Genomic DNA, 21834 nt, shown 5'->3' on the forward strand with positions numbered 1-21834 from the left:
CGTTCTTTGGCCTACTTTTATTCAGCTACTAGTTGCCTGAGATTCAGTCTGTATGATTGCTGCAAACAAGATTGTGTTGGAGTCCTAAATGTGACAAAATTCCTCAGCATTTAACAATTGATGAAGTTCTCCCAGCTGCCCCTTGTAGGTATTTCTACACTATTAAAAATTCAGTTGTAAAACTGCAGTAAGCAGGAATAAGAAGGGCAATGTAAGTGTGGCCTCTTGAACAATTAGGCAGGTTGAAGTTGGTTCTTTCATTTTTAATATACACATTAAATCTGGCAGAAGGAGATAATATTTAAACTATGGTAACAGGACATTTATTTTTCCTCTTGGGTTTTAATTTGGATAATTTTATTCTAGCTTGTTTACTGTTCAATTCTGTAATCAATGTTTTAACATAATTAAATAAAGAGCAAATGCTGTTGAATTATCTGTAAATAACAAATTAGAATCAAATGTTCATCTCTCTTGTGCTGATCCTGCGTTCTAAAGATAAGAGAAGCTGCAAACCTTGAGATAAAATCAACACTTACAAATTATATTAAAGGCATTTTGCTTCATAGTTCTGTTTGTGATAGATTATTTTCTTTTCCAATGGGCACTTTATTTATTGTCAATGCAAAGAAAGAAGCAATGCTTTAATACTGTCACGTAGATCAAATAGGGATGACAAATGTCTGAATCCATTTGCTTAAAAGTTCAACTACAACTATAAGTAATAGATGAGATGCAAGGCAAATGCTGTCTTGTATCCTTTTTCAGAAGAAAATGAAAATGCTGCAGATCATTGGCAACAATTAAAATAGAATGAACTGCACGAAAAATCTATATCCATTTATAAAACTATTTGTTTACATTTGTAAATGCAAACTGACTGTCTCCCTCCTGTTGTAACTAATCAATGTTTTCTATTCATTGTCACAAGATAACATTCATCTTTGTGTTTCCATTTGTAGATTCCAAACCCTGATTTTCTGCCACTTCAAAATAAATTCTTTAAAACTGATGAAAAAAAATTGTCTTATTTGTATTTAACTTCCCAATCACAACATGCATTTTGAGTTCAAATTCATATTCAGACATAATTCTGCAGCATCTAGCTGGATGATTTCAGGTTGTTTGACATGGATTAGTTATAACTGACTGTGTCAACTAACATAGCTTATTATATATTAAACTTTCTATTCAGAGTATCACTATAACTCTTTTAATTCACCACCCGTTCTGTTTACCTAAAATTCATCTTTCAAAACCAGTGAGAATTACAACATGCTGCCAGATCTCTGTTAATACAATATCTCTGTGAAAGATAACCAGAATGCAAAAACAAGAGACAGAGTGTACAAACATAAAAGTGCGCTAGCACAGTTGCAGTAAACAGAAATGGTAAAATGCTAGATTTATATACCATTCATAACTAGATCTTACGAGTGATGGTGAAAATTGAAATAAATGAGTATACTAGGTTACTAGGTGACCAAGGCTGGGACTTGAATATTGAGAGTCATTTTACATTTTGGAAGAGAAGGGAAAGAAATGTGAGAAAGCTTTGTTACTGAAGGATGAGATCAGTAAAATATTGAAAAACTAATTTTGATTCAAAAGATCAAGAATGAAAAAAAGCTTGGGTGGTAGTAAGAAGTAGCAAAGGGAATAAATCACTGGTGGAGATTGTATGTCTCTTAGGCAGTAGAGCATACATCAGAGCATACATCAAGAAATATCGGGACTGCAAGAAAGGTACTGCAATTATTTAGGTGTTTTTAGTCTTCATACCAGTTGGCCAAATCAAATTGGCAAACATTGCCTTGAGAAAGTGTCATGCAGCATATTTGACACAGTTTTTCTCTAACGAAAGCAGCCTCAAGTCCCTCAGCCTTTCCTCATAAGACCTTCCCTCCATACCAGGCAATATCCTGGTAAATCTCCTCTGCACCCTTTCCAATGCTTCCACATCCTTCCCATCATGCGGTGACAGAACTGTATGCAGTGACAGAACTGTATGCAATACTCCAAGTGTAGCCGCACCAGAGTTTTGTACAACTGCAACATGACCTCATGGCTCCAAAACTCAATCCCTCTAACAATAAAACCTAACACACCGTATGCCCTCCTAACAATCCTATCAACCTGGGTGGCAACTTTCAGGGAGCTATCTACATGGACACCGAGATCTCTCTGCTCATCCACACTACCAAGAATCTTACCACTAGCCCAGTACTCTGTATTCCTGTTACTCCTTCCAAAGTGAATCACCTCACACTTTTCTGCATTAAAGTCCATTTGCCACCTCTCAGCCCAGCTCTGCAGCTTATCTACGTCCCTCTGTAACCTGCAACATCCTTCCGCACTATCCACCGACTTTAGTTTGGTACCTCAGGAGACCATTCCGTCCATCGGATGTACGCTCGTTTTTCCTCAAATAATTCAATACCAATCCGCCGCCTGCTACTCTCTCCCCGTGTCACTTCCATCTGCCTTTATTTTGAAAGTACGTCCAATCCCCAGAGAAGGATATGTGCGGGAGTTTCACTATTGCAGCTGGATCAAAGAGCAAACACCACCTTGTACCGCTGACCCCGTGACCCCGCACCGGATGTGCTGGTTGCCGAGGAGACGGCGCTAACAACATGGAGGATGAGCAGGGAGGTGCGTCCGTTGACAACATCGTCAACGAGTTCGAGACATACGAGAGTTTCCTGGACTCGCAGGTCACTTCCCTCGACCTATACTACCTGGAGGTAAGAGTTGTATTCGGCAGCGACCCACTGCCCACCTTGGAGCGGGGAACAGGGCGGCCAAGCCGGCATTCCCTGCCGCGCCACTGCTTATGAGGTAGATCGAGCCCCCACCACGCTCCCCACTGGCTGATTTTTCACGGGCTTGTGCACATTCACAGCAATGTTTTCTTCATAAAAATAATCTATTCGTTTATTTAAACCATTGCGAGTGTTGTAGCTATTTAACCTGCAATCACTGTGATGAACAGAAGATAACCCATAACACATAGGTGTGGCGAATGATTCAGGAGCTGTCAGTCACGGTCTTTACCCCCGATTCCAGTCATTTATGTCATAACTTTAATGCTAACCTGAAGTACAAATCAGAATTTTAACCCCGCATTCTCTCATGAAAGTCCAACTCACTGATACTCGTCAGCCAGGTTGCCATAAAATTAGTGACCAATAGTGATTAAAAGCAATACTTATAAACATGTGAGCTGTCAAACGAATTCATGTCATGCTGAATATTTTGAAATCCACGAAAGAGGTTCACACATTTTATTTGTTATTCATGACAAGAGCTTGAACAATATTTTTTTTTAGGTTGCAAGGGTGCTGAGGTGAGCTGTCGTCTTGAATTTCTGCAGTCTCTGTCATGCAGTTGTACCCACAGTGCTGTCATGAAAAGAGTTCCAGGATTTTGATTCAGTGAAAGAACAACAATATATTTCCATGGCAATGTGATGAGTGGCTTGGAGAGGAATTTGCAAGTGGTGGTGTTCCCTTTTCATCTGATGCTTATCTTCAAAGTGGTGGAGGTCACAAGGTTTTGACTGCACTAGCAAAGAATTTCAGGCAAATTGTTGAAGTGCATCTTACAGATATTAAAGATAAAGTGTGGAGCTGGATGAACACAGCAGGCAAAGCAGCATCTTAGGAGCACAAAAGCTGATGTTTCGGGCCTAGACCCTTCATCAGAAAGAAATGAAAACAGATATTAAAAGCTGCTGCCACGATGTGCCAGTGTTGAAGTGTGAATGTTTGAATTGGTTGCTGGGATGCCAATCATTCTTTGTTCTAAAGGGCATCAAGTTGTTCTTAGAGTTACAACTCATCCAGATAAATATTCCATCACACCCTTGACCAGTGCCTTGTTGATGGTAGATAGGGTTGGGAAAATCAGGAATTGGGTTACCAGAATTCCCAGTTTCAGACCATCTCTTGTACACCCAAATTTATGTGGCTGATTCAGTTTCTGGCCAAAGATAACTGGCAGGTTGTTGATATTGAGAGTTTCAGTGATAGGAAAGACCTTGATTCTTAAGAGGAATTGGATGGATTCTGTTTAGCAGCTGGCCATTGCCAGGCACATGTGTAGCGTGCATGTTACCTGGCACTTTACAGTCCAAGCCTGAATGTTGCCCAGATCTTGTTTCATATAGGCACAGGTTGCTTCAATATCTCAGTAGTTGTGCATGGTACTGAACACTGTGTATTCATTAGTGAGGGTCCCCACTTCTTGCTTTCCAGATAGAAGGTAATTGATGAAAGTGGTGAAAATTGCTTAGTTTGGAGCACCACCCTCAGCAACTTCTGCATTGATTCTCTGGGAATGAGATGGTTGATCTTGCAAAACTCACAACCACCTTCTTTTGTGCTAAGTAGGATACTGATCAGAAAGTGTTTTCCCTTTGATTCCCATTACCAGCAGTTTTGGTGGAGTTTGTTAATGGTGACATATTGCCTTAATGTTAAGGGCAATTTCTCTCATTTCATCCCATGAGTTCTATTACTAATGCTTAGGATGAACATTATCAGTCTCTTGTCAGCCAAAGCCTGGATATTTTACAGGTCTTACTTGCTTTGGGCATGCATTGCTTAAGTATATGTGGAGTTGTGAATGGCGCTGAACATTATACAATCATCAGCAAACATCCCCACTTATAACAATGTGATTTAGAGAAGATCATTGAAGTAGTTGGGCTGAGGCACTACCCTGAGGAAGTCCCGAAGAGGTATCTTCCCGAAGAGAATTCCTTCCCGAAATCCCTCTCCGCCTTTTAATCTTGCTGTCTTTCTTTATGGCAAAGGTTTTAACTATCATTTTGACAAAGCTCATGGCCATCTCTTGAGCTTTGTTTTAATCTGCATCTGTGAAGTTCCTTAAAATGTATTGTCACTTAAAAAGGTGTAACATATATGTATGTTGTTTAGTACTCATGAGATTGAGGGTCATTGCAACAAAATGTTGATGCTTAAGATAAAGAGCAGGGAACAGAGAGCCCACCATATTTAAAGCAGTGTAGTTTTAAGTATAGAAAACAATTATGAAATGAAAGTAGTGTTTATTGCTAGGATATTATGATTTTGATGTTTGAATAATTCAGTTAAATCTTCAAAGCATTTCAAAGTCAGATAAATCTGTAGTATCTTGAACAGTATAGTGATACATCTTTTAAATCAGCATATTTTAGTCACATAACCAGTGTATTGAATTCTACTCAATAGATTAAATCCTTGTTTTTAAAACTCTTTAAGATGCATACTTTGTTGCCAACATATTGCACTAATAAAAGTAAATGGACCTTTGTTTAAGTGCCCATATGGTTCTTGCATTTAAGTACTTGAATATGTGGCTACATATATTGAGTTTCAAAGATGTAATCTGATTTCTTGTCAAAACATGCTGAATTGAATGTTGTTCACCAGTCAGCGGAATGTTTTCCATTATTTCCCGTTGACTTCCAATTTTGCTGATTCAGTATTTGATGATTCAGTTTTAGAAAAAGCTGAGGAAACTTTTATTTGGAATGTTTTTTCTGAATGATTTTTTCAAGAAGGACTTATTTCTATACATTGTATTTTGTATTCTGTAAAACTGCTAAATTTGTGTTAAAGATATCTTTGTGTGTGCAATGGCTGTTCTTCATTTGTAATTCAGAAGAAATTTCAGATCCCTGATCTGAAGACAGTAAAACTGCAAGATGTCATATTTGTGGACAAACCAACTAAATTTTACACATTTAGAGGACAAGTTGTTTTACTTTTCTAACATCTAGAAATATGATAAAGTAAACATGAGTAACAGACAAACTGTCACCAAACACTGCATGCAGCACATCAAATAGCAAGCACAGTCAAGCAGATCCCATGGATCTGTCCCCAGAGATTTAATGACACTGCAGTCATCTGATCTCATTAAACCTTTGTCTTTTTTATGTTTGAATCTCCAGCTTCAGCACTTCCTCATAAATGCTGCCCTGTGACACGTTGTCCCAATGTCTGCTTGTGTCGACGTAATTCAGTTACTTGCAACTAAGATGATGCTTTACTGGATTCACAATACTGTGTGCCTGCATCCCTCAGTGGCAATGTCCCGGCTCTTTGGCAGACTGTGATCTTGACTAACCTGACATTATTCCAGGCGTTTCTCCATTCTCCAGTGTTTCTCAGTTGCATCAAGCAAGTAACTGCTAACTGGTTTGAGCCAGCATGGTTTCCAGGACTTCTCTTGAGCTGCACCTGCTCTGAACAGCTCCCAGAGATTTTCAGAGCTATTGCTGCTGTAGCAGGCCCAGTACCTCATCAATATGGAGCCTCTTTCCCTGCTGCAAAAGTCTCCCCATCACTTGAGCCTACTTTTTTCTTGCTACATGGATCCTGTGGTCAGGTTTTCACTCGACCAGCACCATGCAGGCACTCAGGATGGTTAAGTTCTGCCCAATCATTGCAGTTACTGAGACAAATCAGAATGTAGAGTTGTGCACATAAACCTGTCCAGTTTTCTGAAAAATGCTGTAACACTTAAGACTTATTGAGAATTGTATTCCTTTGTTTTGACCTGTAAGAAAGATAATTATTAACTGTTAAGTAATTACAAATCTCTTTTCAGCTTTTCGTACTTGATTTAAATCTAATTTATATTGTAGCATGGTTCCAAGTAAGAAAGGTGTGTGGCTTGGAAGGAAGCCTGCAGTTGCTGTGTTGCCACGCATCTATTGACCGTTGATTTTGGCGGGGTTTGTGATCACAATTATCTAATTTGTTGATGTTTTACAGTAAATTTCTGATAGGCTGAGAAACAGTTGTTTATACATAGCACAACAGTTAATTAGGTTAAGAAAGTTTGCAGTCGTGACAGTTGAGGATGATTCGCTGATCACACAGTACAACAGGCTGTTGGAAGGGAATATATTGACTTGTTAAAGTTGTGGCGACAGCATCCTGCTCCCTAGCTGAGGTGTTAGGGAATTCTTCCCTTCTTCTGTTCCATTTTCCATTTGCCTGATGAAGACTGGCCAATGCCTACAATGTATGCATGATGAGAATTGCCAATAAAGATCCCCTGTCTACCTCTGAGCACTTATTGTTATATCATATTTCTAGTGACAGATAACTTTGGCTCTGTCAATCAATTGTCTGAACCATTTTGGACATTGGCCATGGAACAGCCATTCTTGGTGTCAGGTGATTGTTGTCCCTTTGCTTGCCTTCATCTGAGGGTTAGTTTACCATCTTTCTAAGAATGATTGCTAAATTTTGAAAACAACGTACTGATAATAGGGTGTGTTTGGTGCCAGACAAATTGTTGAAGCCAATTTACTGGATATCATGTCCTCAGTGATTTAAAAAATTCATCTCTTTGTTTGTACATGCTAGAATTTTGAAACATTAACATCTACTGTAATAACTATTGAATGAAGCTGCATGCTACACAGAAAATACTTGTAAAATCCATGTTTTAAGGGACTCCAGTGTCCAACATGTCCTTGTCCTTCAGGGGATAGATAGAGGCTATGGGTGTGGAACTATTGAAGGATCCTTGGTGAGTTTCTGTATTGCATCTTGTATTTGGTATACAGAAATGTCACTGTGGTAGAAAAAGTGATTATTTAAAATGGTAGATGATCAACCAGGCTGATTTCACCTGGATGACATTGAACTTTTTGTGCTGATGCAGCCACACATTCAGGCAAGTTCCTAACTTGTGCATTGTCAATAGTGAACAGACTTTGGGGAGCCAGGAGATGAGCTATTCTCCAAAAACTGCAAATTTGCTCTTTAGTTATATAAATAAAATATAGTAGTTACGTTTCTGATGATAACCATCACCATCAACATTATGAAGGCAGTGAGACTGAAAATCAAGGAGAGATGGCTAGATTGCCTCTTGCTGGAGATATTAATTGTGTGACATTAGATTAGATTCCCTACAGTGTGGAAACAGGCCCTTCGGCCCAACAAATTTCTCAATCCCATTCTTCTGCTTTCTCCTCATAACCTTTGATCTCCTTACTAATCAGAACCTATCTTTCTCTTTCTTAAATCCACTCAATGGTATAACCTCCACAGCCTTCTGTAGCAATGAGTTCCATAAATTAACCACCCTTTGGCTGAAGAAATTCCTCCACAGTTCTCAAGGATCATCCCTTCACCCTGAGACCATGTCCTCGGGTCATAGTCTGTTCTACCAGTGGAACCACCTCCTTAACGCCCACGCTATCCAGGCGTCTCAGTATTTTGTAAGTTTTTCTATAAAATCCTCTCTGATGGTTCTAAACTCTGTCGAGTATGTACCCTGAGTCCTCATGTGACGAGCCTTTCTTTCTAGGATCTTGTAAATCTGCCCTGTAGCCCCTCCAAGGTCAGCACAATTTTCTATACATAAGGGGCCCAAAACAGCTCTCAATATTCCAAATGTGATCTGACCAATGCCTTATACAGATTCAGCAGTATATCCCTGGATTGTATTCTAGTATGTCAAAATGGATGCTGATATTGCATTTACCTTCCTCACTACTAACTTAAACTGTGTGATTAGCTTAGGAGTCCTGGTCAACATTCTCTTATGTCCATTTGTGCTGCAAATTTCTGAAGCCTTTCCTTATTTAAAAATAGTCTGCACCTCTATTCTTCCTACTAAAGTGCATATCCTTACACTTTCCCACATTGCATTCCATCTGCCATATCGTTGCCCACTCTCCTAGCTTATCCAAGACCTCCTGCAGCCTCCACACCTCCCTTAACACTACCTCTCCTTGCACCTGTCTTTTGTATCATCTGCAAACTTAGCAGCAATGCCACCATTTCCTTCGTTCAGATCGTTAATGTATAACATGATTAATTGTGGTCCCAACACTGACCCCTGTGTAACTTTACTAGTCACTGTCTACCATCCTGAAAAAGACTCCTTTATCACAACTCTCTGCCTTCTACCAGTCAGCCAATCTTCTATCCATGCCAGTATCCTCCTCCTAACACCATGGGCTCCTATCTTATTAAGTAAATGGGAATTCTTCAGTCCCTGAAGTGTTACAAATGGTATTGATCATTACAATCATCAGTGTACATTCTCATTTTTGACCTCATGCTGAAGGGAAGGTCTTTTGAAGTAATTAAAGATGGTTGGGTCTACGACTTTATCCTGAGGAATGTCTGCAGTGATGTCTTGGGTCTGAGACAATTGGCCTCCAAAATCCACCCTCCTTTGCGGCAGGAGTAACTCCATCCAATGAAGAATGTTCCCCTGATTCCTGTTGACTTCAAAGGCTTTCTTTGATGCCATGGTCAGTCAAAGAGCCCTTCATGTGAAGGGATTTTACTGTCACCTCCCCTCTGCCATTCAGTTCATTTTGCCTATGTTTAGTTCAAGAGCTGAATGACCCTCTGAACCATGAATATTTCTGAGTTGCTTGTTGCTTTGTAACTGGCATTCGATGGCAGTATCAACAACATCTTCTATTACTTTGACTTAGCAGATTGATGGGACAGTAGTTACAATGCTAATTTTGGGTTGTTTTCAAGGCCTTATGGTCTTATCTGTATTGATTGTCATTGGCCACTTCTTAATACTTTGTGGAGTAGGTTCGAATTAGCTGAAGACAAGCATCATTTTGTTAATCCCAGGAGGAGGTAGGGATGGACCATCTACTCAGCACTTTCAGTTAAAGAATATTGCAAATGCTACAGCCATGTCTTTTGCACTGATGTTTTCTGAGGTTCTTCATTATCGATGGTAGCGATAATTGTGGAGATCTTACTGTGGTTTTGGAGTCATGTGTAGACACAAAATGAGTTTTATAATAGTGTAATCATTCCATGGCATCACTGAGACTAAATTTTAATTCAAGATAATTTGGATCTTTAAATTTGAATTTAAATTCCAACAGCTATCATGGTAATGGAAGTTGAACCAAAGAATTGAAAGAACTGCAGATGCTGGAGATCTAAAACAAAAACAGAAATTACTGGAAAATCTCAGCAGTCTGGCAACAGGTAGGGAAAACAGAGTTCATATTTTGGAGTCCAGTGACCCTTCAGAATTCATTCAAAATTTGAACCCATGTCCCCAGAGCATTATCCCAGGTCTCTAGATTACTACACGAGTGATGTTACTACTTTGTAACTAACCGCTAGCTAGGTTAAGTCATAGAACATAGAACATAGAACATAGAACATTACAGCACAGTACAGGCCCTTCGGCCCTCGATGTTGTGCTGACCTGTCATACCGATCTCAAGCCCATCTAACCTACACTATTCCATGTACTTCCATGTGCTTATCTAGTGACGACTTAAGTGTACCTAAAGTTGGCGAATCTTCTACCGTTGCAGGGAAAGCATTCCATTCCCTTACTACTCTCTGAGTAAAGAAACTACCTCTGACATCTGTCCTATATCTTTCACCCCTCAATTTAAAGCTATGCCCCCTCGTGCTCGCTGTCACCATCCTAGAAAAAAGGCTCTCCCTATCCACCCTATCTAACCCTCTGATTATTTTATATGTTTCAATTAAGTCACCTCTCAACCTTCTTCTCTCTAATGAAAACAGCCTCAAGTCTCTCAGCCTTTCCTCGTAAGACCTTCCCTCCATACCAGGCAACATCCCAGTAAATCTCCTCTGCACCCTTTCCAAAGCTTCCACATCCTCCTTATAATGCGGTGACCAGAACTGTACGCAATACTCCAAGTGTGGCCGCACCAGAGATTTGTACAGCTTCACCATAACCTCTTGGTTCCGAAACTCGATCCCTCTATTAATAAAAGCTAAAACACTGTATGCCTTCTTAACAGCCCTGTCAACCTGGGTGGCAACTTTCAAGGATCTGTGTACATGGACACAGAGATCTCTCTGGGCATCTACACTACTAAGAATCTTACCGTTAGCCCTGTACTTTGCCTTCTGGTTACTCCTACCAAAGTGCATCGCCTCACACTTGTCAGCATTAAACTCCATTTGCCACCTCTCAGCCCAGCTCTGCAGCTTGTCTATGTCTCTCTGCAACCTACAGCATCCTTGGTCACTATCCACAACTCCACCGACCTTAGTGTTGTCTGCAAATTTACTAACCCATCCATCCACGCCCTCATCCAGGTCATTTATCAAAATGACAAACAGCAGTGGACCCAACACCGACCGTTGCCGTACACCACTAGTAACTGGTTTCCAGGATGAACATTTCCCATCAACTACCACCCTCTGATAATAAAATGTGAGGCTGGATGAACACAGCAGGCCAAGCAGCATCTCAGGAGCACAAAAGCTGACGTTTCGGGCCTACACCCTTCATCAGAGAGGGGGATGGGGGGAGGGAACTGGAATAAATAGGGAGAGAGGGGGAGGCGGACCGAAGATGGAGAGTAAAGAAGATAGGTGGAGAGAGTGTAGGTGGGGAGGTAGGGAGGGGATAGGTCAGTCCAGGGAAGACGGACAGGTCAAGGAGGTGGGATGAGGTTAGTAGGTAGCGGGGGGTGCGGCTTGGGGTGGGAGGAAGGGATGGGTGAGAGGAAGAACCGGTTAGGGAGGCAGAGACCGGTTGGACTGGTTTTGGGATGCAGTGGGTGGGGGGGAAGAGCTGGGCTGGTTGTGTGGTGCAGTGGGGGGAGGGGACGAACTGGGCTGGTTTAGGGATGCAGTAGGGGAAGGGGAGATTTTGAAACTGGTGAAGTCCACATTGATACCATATGGCTGCAGGGTTCCCAGGCGGAATATGAGTTGCTGTTCCTGCAACCTTCGGGTGGCATCATTGTGGCAGTGCAGGAGGCCCATGATGGACATGTCATCAAGAGAATGGGAGGGGGAGTGGAAATGGTTTGCGACTGGGAGGTGCAGTTGTTTTTTGCGAACTGAGCGGAGGTGTTCTGCAAAGCGGTCCCCAAGCCTCCGCTTGGTTTCCCCAATGTAGAGGAAGCCGCACCGGGTACAGTGGATGCAGTATACCACATTGGTAGATGTGCAGGTGAACCTCTGCTTGATGTGGAATGTCATCTTGGGGCCTGGGATGGGGGTGAGGGAGGAGGTGTGGGGACAAATGTAGCATTTCCTGCGGTTGCAGGGGAAGGTGCCGGGTGTGGTGGGGTTGGAGGGCAGTGTGGAGCGAACAAGGGAGTCGCGGAGAGAGTGGTCTCTCCGGAAAGCAGACAGGGGAGGGGATGGAAAAATGTCTTGGGTGGTGGGGTCGGATTGTAAATGGCGGAAGTGTCGGAGGATAATGCGTTGTATCCGGAGGTTGGTAGGGTGGTGTGTGAGAACGAGGGGGATCCTCTTGGGGCGGTTGTGGTGGGGGCGGGGTGTGAGGGATGTGTTGCGGGAAATGCGGGAGACGCGGTCAAGGGCGTTCTCGATCACTGTGGGGGGAAAGTTGCGGTCCTTAAAGAACTTGGACATCTGGGATGTGCGGGAGTGGAATGTCTTGTCGTGGGAGCAGATGCGGCGGAGGCGGAGGAATTGGGAATAGGGGATGGAATTTTTGCAGGAGGGTGGGTGGGAGGAGGTGTATTCTAGGTAGCTGTGGGAGTCGGTGGGCTTGAAGTGGACATCAGTTACAAGCTGGTTGCCTGAGATGGAGACTGAGAGGTCCAGGAAGGTGAGGGATGTGCTGGAGATGGCCCAGGTGAACTGAAGGTTGGGGTGGAAGGTGTTGGTGAAGTGGATGAACTGTTCGAGCTTCTCTGGGGAGCAAGAGGCGGCGCCGATACAGTCATCAATGTACCGGAGGAAGAGGTGGGGTTTGGGGCCTGTGTAGGTGCGGAAGAGGGAAGAGCAACTACCACCCTCTGTCTTCTTTCAGCAAGCCAATTTCCGATCCAAACTGCTATATTTCCCACAATCCCAATCCTCCGCATTTTGTACAATAGCCTATTGTGCGGAACCTTATCGAACGCCTTGCTGAAATCCAAATAGACCACATCAACTGGTTTACTCTCATCTGTAGTTTAAAGCTGCATATAAATTGAAAATGAACTCACTGTACCTTAATTTTCTGAAGAAGGGCCTCGACCCGAAATGTCAAACTTTCCTGCTCCTCTGCTGCTTAGCCTGCTGTGTTCATCCAGCTTCACACCGTGTTATCTCACTGTACCTTAGATTGTGCCTCGTGCAAATTTTTGGTTTCATTTTTCATGATGTAATAGATTCTCCCATTGAACTTTACATCCTCTAAACACAGAAAACATCACACTGTTCAAGCTGAAGAGATGCAACAAAACCTGACAGGAAACTAAGTAATAGTTAAGTGAATTTGAATTTAGGTGCACTTTTGTTAAATTGTGTAGCAATGACAATTAGAGCTTTTTCAAGTGAGTCAATATTTTTGTGCTACTTTGTTAATTGATTAACAATTCATGCTTTCATTTGTGGCAGAATTCAATATCTGTATTTAACTGTCTAATTGGTGCTTAGAACCATCTGCACTAATTGGAAAGTTGATTATGCTATTGTCTCCATTCTGTATTCTAACATGTATAAAGTTTCTTTATAGTGTCATAAACTCATGGTTCCTTCATCCGACTACATTGTCCATGAGGACTGATGACTGTATTTTGTTTGCAGTCAGAACCATAAGGACATTTAGCTGGAACCTGTGTTATTTGTTATTTATTTAAATGATCTGGATGTGAATGTACAAGGCATGGTAAGCTTTGCAGATGATACAAAATTAGGAGGTATCGTTGATGGTGAGGAAGATTATCAAAAGTTACAGAGGGATCTTGATCAGATGGGGAAGTTGGCTGAGGATCAGCAAATGCAATTCAAAGAAACCAAAGAAACCTACAGCACAGGAACAGGCCCTTCGGCCCTCCAAGCCTGCGCCGATCAAGATCCTCTGTCTGACCTGTCATCTATTTTCTAACGGTCTGTGTCCATTTGCTCCCTGCCCATCCATGTACCTGTCCAAATATATCTTAAAAGACGCTAACATGTCTGCGTCTGCCACCTCCGCTGGCAACGCGTTCCAGGCACCCACCACCCTCTGTGTAAAGAACTTTCCATGCATATCTCTCTTAAACTTTCCTCAATACGTATAAGTGTGAGGTATTGCACTTTGGAAGGTCAAACCAAAGTAGGGCATAGCAGTAAATGGTAAGGGCCTGAGTAGTGTTGTGGAACAGAGGGACTGAGGAGTGCAAGTTCATAGTTCATTGAAATCGGTGTCCCAGGTGGACAGGGTGGTTAAGGCATGCTGGCCTTCATCAGTCAAGGCATCGAATATAGGAGCTGGGACATTATGTTACAGTTGTATAAGTTGTTGGTGAGGTTGCACTTGGAGTATTATGTACAGTTTTGGTCACTGTTTTAGAGGAAAGACAGTTAAACTGGAAAGTGTGCAAAGAAGATTTATGACAATGTTGCCAGGGCTAGTACACCTGAGTTATAGGGAGAGATTGATCAGGACAGGACTTCGTTCCATGGAATGCACGAGAATGTGGGTAACCTTATTGAGATGTACAAAATCATAAGGAGCATAGATAGGATGAATGCATATAGTCTTTTTCTGAGGAATGGGGAATTGAAAACTAGAGGGCATAGGTTTCAGGTGAGAAGGGATAGATTTAAGAAGGACCTGAGGGGCAACTTCTTCACGCAGAGAGTAGTGCATGTACAGTTCAGGCTGCTGGAGAAAGTGGTTGAGGCAGGTACAATAGCACCATTTAAAAAAAAAATTGGATACGGACCAAATGTGGGCAATTGGAAGTAGCTGAGTGGGTACTATGGTCAGGATGGATCAGTTCGGGCCAATGGGCCTGTTCCCCCGCTGCGTTACTATATGACTCTATGACTTGGAGTATTGTGATGCTATAGGTGGTGGGGTCTGAACATGTAAATTTTCACTTTCGTTATGCCATGAGTGTCTTTGGGGAGGAAGAGATACTTCAAAAAATTGAGTCACGAGAAGCTGCTGCCTGATTTACATCTATTGCTGTTAGCTATGCTAAAATAGCATCTCACAGTTAATTTCCTCATGCAGCTGATACTTCTATACCCAACCACATGTCATGATGGTGCTGCTTCTAGCCAGAGGATAGATATTGTGATTGTAAGGGAAAGCATGAATAAAATACTCATGTCCTTGCCCAGGATTCATCTACCCATAACCCTTGACCCCTCCTAATGCCGACATTATTAATATGGTTTGTAGAACTCTGAAACAGTTATGCAAATATCAGCAGTGGTGTGACCGTAGAGAGGAGGGATTTCTGTTCATATGTATTAATGGAAAGCTTAGCCTCTTTCCCAAGTGAGAATCTGGGGACAAAAATGGAAGCTGGTGATCTCTGTGTTTCTTTACCATTTCTTTTTGATGTTTATAGGGCTTTCTTAAGGGTGGAAGAAGGAAAGCTAATGATGGCGCATCCAATTCCAATTCAAATAAACGTGTTTGGTGGTGGCATTCCTGACTTCAAGTCATTATTTTGATGTAACTAGCAACTGAGCATCCCAGATTAATGGTGCTGTGATAAAAACAGGAATTGTTGGAAGTAACGTTTTTTTCTTTATTCTTTCATGGGATGTAGACATTGAATACAAGGCTGCTATTTATTGCTCACCTTTAATTGTTCTTTAACCGAATGGTTTGCTGACTCATTTCAGAGGGCATTTAAGAGTCAGTCACATTATTGTGGTGCTATGATCCGTATCACGTGAAGACAGCAGATGTTCTTCACTTAGTAAGTCGTATGGATTTTTATAGTAATGATAGTTTTGTTACCATTCTTGAGACTAGCTTTTAATTTCTGATTGTATTAATTGAATTTAAATTGCATCAGCTGCCATGGTGAGGATTGAAACTGTGTTCCCAGAGCATTAGATTAAACATCTGGATGACTGATCTTTTGCCTATTCAGCAGATCAGTCCGCATCTGTGAAGAGAGATACAGAGTTAACGTTACAGGCCAATTCTGCACTTTATTGCTTCTGACTCAACATTAAGTTCACTAATTTCAGATTTTAGAATGGAAACATTGCCTATCTGTAATAATTATTATATATTAGCTCCACCAGAATTATGTTTTGTTTATTTGTTCTGTTACCATCTTGAAAATTGAATCAGAGATAATAGGAACTGCAGATGCTGGAGAATCCGAGATAACAAGGGGTAGAGCTGGATGAACACAGCATCTTAGGAGCAGAAAAGCTGATGTTTCGGGCCTGGACCCTTCATCAAAAATGGGGGAAGGAAAGGGGGTTCAGAAATAAATGGGGAGAGAGGGGGAGGTGGGTCGAAAATGGATGGAGGAGAAGATAGGTGGAGAGGAAACAGACAAGTCAAAGAGCTGGGGATGGAACCAGTAAAGGTGAGTGTAGGTAGGGAGGAGATAAGTCAGTCCAGGGCAGACAGACAGGCCAAGAGGATGGGATGAGGTTAGTAGGTAGGAAATGGGGGCGTGGCTTGAGGTGGGAGGAGCGGATAGGTGAGAGGAAGAACAGGTTAAGGAGGTGGGGATGAGCTTGGCTGGTTTTGGGATACAGTAGGCGGAGGGCAGATTTTGAAGCTTATGAAATCCACATTGATACCATTGGGCTGCAGGGTTCCCAAGCAGAATATGAGTTGCTGTTCCTGCGACCTTCGGGTGGCATCATTGTGGCACTGCAGGAGGCCCAGGATGGGCATGTCGTCTGAGGAATGGGAGGGAGAGTTGAAATGGTTCGCGACTGGGAGCTGGAGTTGTTTATTGCGAACCAAGCATAGGTATTCTGCAAAGTGGTCCCCAAGTCTCCACTTGGTTTCCTGGATGTAGAGGAGGCCACAAGGGGTACAGCAGATGCAGTATACCACATTAGCAGATGTGCAGGTGAACATCTGCTTGATGTGGAAAGTTTTCTTGGGGCCTGGGATGGGGTTGAGGGGGGAGGTGTGGGGGCAGGTGTAGTACTTCCTGCGGTTGCAGGGAAAAGTGCCAGGTGTGATGTGGCTGGAGGGGAGTGTGGAGCAGACAAGGGAGTCACGGAGAAAGTGGTCCCTCCGGAAAGCAGATAAGCGTGGGGAGGGAAAAATGTCTTTGGTGGTGGGGTTGGATTGCAGATTTCGGAAGTGCTGGAGGATGATGTGTTGGATCCGGAGGTTGGTGGGATGGTACGTGAGGACAAGAAGATTCTTTTTTGGTTGTTATTGCTGGAATGGGGTGTGAGGGATGAGTTGCAGTGGTGGAGAATATGTAGCATGATGCCTTTTGTCCTTTTGTTCCCTCCTGCCCCTCATCCATAACTTGTTCATTCATTTTTTTTCTCATTTTCCCTGTTTCTGTACTTGTGTCTCTAATTTGTATGTATAATTTTGTCAGAGATAGTGAGAACTGCCGATGCTGGAGTCAGAGATAACACAGTGTGGAGCTGGAAGAACACAGCAGGCCAGGCAGCATCAGAGGAGCAGGAAAGCTGACGTTTCAGGTGGGGACCCTTCTTCAAAAGGAGTCTTTTCTGAAGAAGGGTCCTGACCCGAAACGTCAGTTTTCCTGCTTCTCTGATGCTGCCTGGACTGCTGTGTTCCTCCAGCTCCACACTGTGTAATCTATAATTTTGTCTTTAGTTTCGGTGAAAACTCATTGACCAGAAAGGCTAATTTTCTTTTCTTTCATCCCAACAACTGCTGCTGGTCCTGGAGAACATTTCCAGAGATTGCTGTTTTGATTTCAGATTTCCAGAATCAGTGGTATTTTATGTTTGTATATCGCAAAACTATACCTTGCTTCTGAATTGCTGAGGGTTTCAGAAAGTCTTTGAAACAATCTGAAATTGAACATTCTGATTCAATTGAGCACTTTAACCATGTTTAAGTTTTAAAATTTAACTTGAAATTTCTGTTTGCTTATTTCTGTTGATTACTAGAAGGTTAAGATATTGAAAGGTGTAAAAACACCTGTGATTCATTTTTCTAACCTTTAGCTGGACCAAGGATTGAACAAGGGGAGTTTTAGTGAACGCAGCATTTCGCTGGAAGCAGATTTCTTTGATTGTGCTGCTGCTAATTAGCAAACGGAGCCAAGAATATATGTTTTCAAATACTTGATTTTGCTCTATGATTTGGAAAGTCAACTTTGAGGTATTGGGGAAAGTTTAATTGTGAATTGGAAAGTGTAAAACTAAGCAAGAAACATTTTGGTGAAAAGAGTGCCCACCGAATGATTTTTTAAAAGAAGAGAAAAATAGAATACAAAAATATATATTCAGATATGGGCACTTAAATGGTAAGGAACTAAATTAAGCAACTTTAAAAAACTTGCGAAATTGAACTTAAAATAGTAATCAAAATATATAAACACCATTTTTTTCCCATTGCATCAGGAAAGTTTATGATCAGAGTTGGAACATTACTCAAGTTGAATGGTTAGAAACACAGAAGAATGCAAGGAATACTAATAGTTATTGGCAATAGTGATGGAAGTAGTAAGTTACATGCTGATTCTTCGGATTTAGGCTGCCTTGTTCCTGTTGCTAATCAACAGAGTGGTGAATAAGACAATGCCAACAGCAGATGGTGCTGCTTCACTGGATAATAAAAAGGTGGTACTTTGCACTTCTCTTCTGGAGCATTTGTAAACTACTGTTCTATTTACAGTGAAACAAGAAGTGGAAACTGGTTAAATGGATTTGACTTTGTTTTAACAAAGCATTATTAAAGCTGGGTTCGTGTGGGTGGCTGTGCTGTGTTAATGCTCATGGACATCAGCCTACTGTAAATCTGATGAAACCTATGGGGTACAGACCTTGTTATATATACTAACTTAAGATCAGCCTGGAAAAGGCGTTGAAGCTCCATGAAAAAGGCACAACTGAATCCCCAGGCATCTTTGATAGGGTTTAATCTGGAACTGGTTAACTGACTTGTTAACAGCAGATGAATAAATTCATGGTTAACTTACCCCCCCCCCCCCACCTCCCCACCACCCACCCAGTATAAAATTTGAGGTTGGGTACAGGCAGATGAGAAAGTCTACCTGCTGGATTTATGAGCAAACCACCTCCCCTATCCCCCAACCAACTCCCACCCTCCAAACCTACTAGCATAGAAATACTAAGTCTGAATCTATGATTTGATTTATTCTTTTGTGTGCAATCATTATCAAAAATGAGACATGCGATAGGATACTAAGTGCTCCCATATGTATGGGTTAAATCTCTGTAGTCCTTCTACACCTGATCATGAAGTCTGGTGAACGATTAAACAGCTTTTAAACAATTATTAAAAGAGGAAAAGCTGTATGGATGCCCCTAAATTTGGATGATGATGGATCCTGTCAGTGCTAAAGACAAGGCTGGATCTCCAGCTAGAAGTGGCGGGTGGAAACCCATCTTGACCACTTTCTGAAGCTAAAATGCAAGGTTTTCAATTGTATGTTGTATCAAGAGATGCTCAGTCTCCTCAGCAAAGCAATACAGCCCAATAATGTTCTGACTGTAGTGCTGGAGATTTGTGTGCTATGGCTAGCCATGCCTCTACCCAAATTGTTCCATTAGTGCTCAAATACTGTCATAAACTGACAGTCTGGAAGATTACCCAGGCAGAACTAATCCAGTCTGGCCAATTGCCACTCTATTAATAAAACAACAGCAAGTGAAGTGGTGGAAGTTTTTCCACAGTGCTATCAAGCAGAATTTAGTTAGCTTAGCTTGGGTTCTGCCAGAATTATTCAACTCCAAACCTCATTAAAACCTTGTTCCAAACAGATATAGATTTTAAAAAAAGAGTTGAATTCCGCTGGTGTGGGGTATCTGCTCTTCATAACAAGTCAACATTTGACTGAGTGTGGTATCAATCAAGGAGTCCTTTTAACGTTCAAATCAATTGGCTGGAGTTTACTAAGTAACTTGAAAGTCCTGTGCAAGAATCATTTATGGGTTGTGTGACTGCAATATCAGGACTTTAATTGATTGTATGTGGGAACATTGCCGATAGGCTGGCACATGGGGCAGTTGGCCAATAATGGATGTCTCATGGAAGCTAATATTGCAGGTGATTTACTGAATCACATTTAAAGCTAGTCTGCAGTCTTCATAAAAGTTGTAACAGGCAGATGAAGGGGCGTGGCAGATGTCAGCTTGTGAATGAATGGCTGTTGTAGGCAGAAAGGTGACTCCACATTTCAGTGATGTCTCCTTGGAGGTGGTAGGGAAATAAAGAGGTTCTGTTCTCAATGGATGGGAAGAACAGGCCTGCAAGTCTGATAAAGAAATAATGGCAGGACATGAGGACTGAAGAAGTCTGTAGCTGTTGTGTGGTCATGAGAAAATGGGTGCAGTGTCTGAATGCCTTTGAGGTCTGACAAGGTGTGAATGATGGCTATATAATAGGCCTCTATGTCATACGCTACAGTAACCAGGGGGAATTTACTCTTGTAGCTGCTCTTAAAGTGGCATGATGGTGGATGTTTTGAAGTAGCACTTTCTGACTAGCACTGTTTAGCCATTAGACAAGGAGAACACTAGTAAGGGAGTTTGAACTTCTGCAAAAATCTAATTTTGTTTGCATTTAACTTTTTCTTATTCACTCATGAGATATGTGGCAAATATTATGTGGTGTTTTTGGCATTCTGTGACCATCTCTTGTTGCCTTTGGGAAGATGGTGGTGAGCTGTCTTGTTGGATCACTACAGTTCATTTGGTGTAGGTAGACTCACTGTTTTTCAGAAGAGAGTTCTACGATGCTAAGTGGTTTGAAGGGAGCTTACAGATGGGTGATATTCCAATACATCTGCTGCCCTTATCCTTCTAGATGATGGTGTTCATGGATTTGGAAGGTGCAGAATCAGTAACCTTAATCAGTAACCTGAATTTCTGCAGTGCATCTTGTGGATGGTACACACTGCTACTATTAAGCATCTGTAGTGAAAGGACTGAATATTTGTAGATTTTTCCTGCTTTTAGTCTGCAGGACGTATCTGAGTAGTTTTCCACATTGCCCCATTATTGCGGATGAGGATGCTTTTGATGTCTTCTCCTTCAGTGAGTTGCTTAGTTGTCCACAACCACTCAACTAGATTTGGCAGGAGTGCCAAACTTAAATCTGATCCACTCATTATAGAATTACTTATATCTGTCTATCTCTTGCTGCTTAACATGTTTGGCATGCAGGTAGCCTGTTTTATAGCCTTACCAGGTTTTTGCATGCCTGATGCTGATTCTAGCATGCTCCCGTCACTCTTATATGACCTAAAATCTATTGTTAATCTCTGAATTACCAAGCTTTAAGCAGGGTTTTACTGGAATATAGTTAATGTTACATAATTAAGGAATGTGGTTGAAATCAATTTTTTAGTACCTGGGGTCAGTGAAGTCTTTTGTTTTTGAATATTTAAAACCGGTCTTCTTAATATAATTTCGCACAGTGTGTGGCTTTGGACAGAGTGTGAGAATTGATGATTAGGACAGTTAGATGAGGAGGGAAGGAGTGCATATTTGCTTTTGCTTTTTCTAATTTTTCTAGCCTTTAGAATTGATTTACTTGACTACAGGGGGAGAAGCTAATTTTTGGTAAAAATCTGGTAAATTGCCCATTTCTGTTCAATTCATAAAATTTAAAATAGTATAAGAACTGGTGGTAACATTAATAAGGTATGTAAGAAAGAAAATCAAGCAGTTAATTAAAATATGAAAGATTGCAGGCAGATGATGTGTTACAGCTGCAGTGCATGAGGAATCCTGGATGCCAATAATAGCTCTACTCCCAAAAATCAAGCAAACCTATTGCTTTACTCAGAGACACTGAGACCCTATAATCTTCATGTCAGGGAGAATTGTAAATGCTTTCTCTGAGTTCATATATTGTGTGCTGTAGTTGTGGATTCAGTAATCATAGAACTCATTCTGGACTGATTGGAATGAGGAAAGA

General features: G+C 41.6%; 1 protein-coding gene across 3 annotated transcripts in view; it reads left to right on the forward strand.

Annotated features, from left to right (window-relative positions):
- Positions 1-2623: 2623 nt before the first annotated feature.
- Positions 2624-21834, forward strand: part of cfap299 (cilia and flagella associated protein 299) — a 536770-nt gene continuing 517559 nt past the window's right edge. For all 3 annotated transcript variants that reach the window (XM_048559854.1, XM_048560025.1, XM_048559940.2), the window contains exon 1: positions 2624-2747. In XM_048559854.1, the coding sequence (XP_048415811.1) occupies positions 2637-2747 (111 nt within the window). In that variant the 5' untranslated portion in view covers positions 2624-2636. The remainder of the gene's footprint in view (positions 2748-21834) is intronic.

This window comes from Stegostoma tigrinum, chromosome 1, assembly GCF_030684315.1.
Source record: "Stegostoma tigrinum isolate sSteTig4 chromosome 1, sSteTig4.hap1, whole genome shotgun sequence".
NCBI lineage: Eukaryota > Metazoa > Chordata > Chondrichthyes > Orectolobiformes > Stegostomatidae > Stegostoma > Stegostoma tigrinum.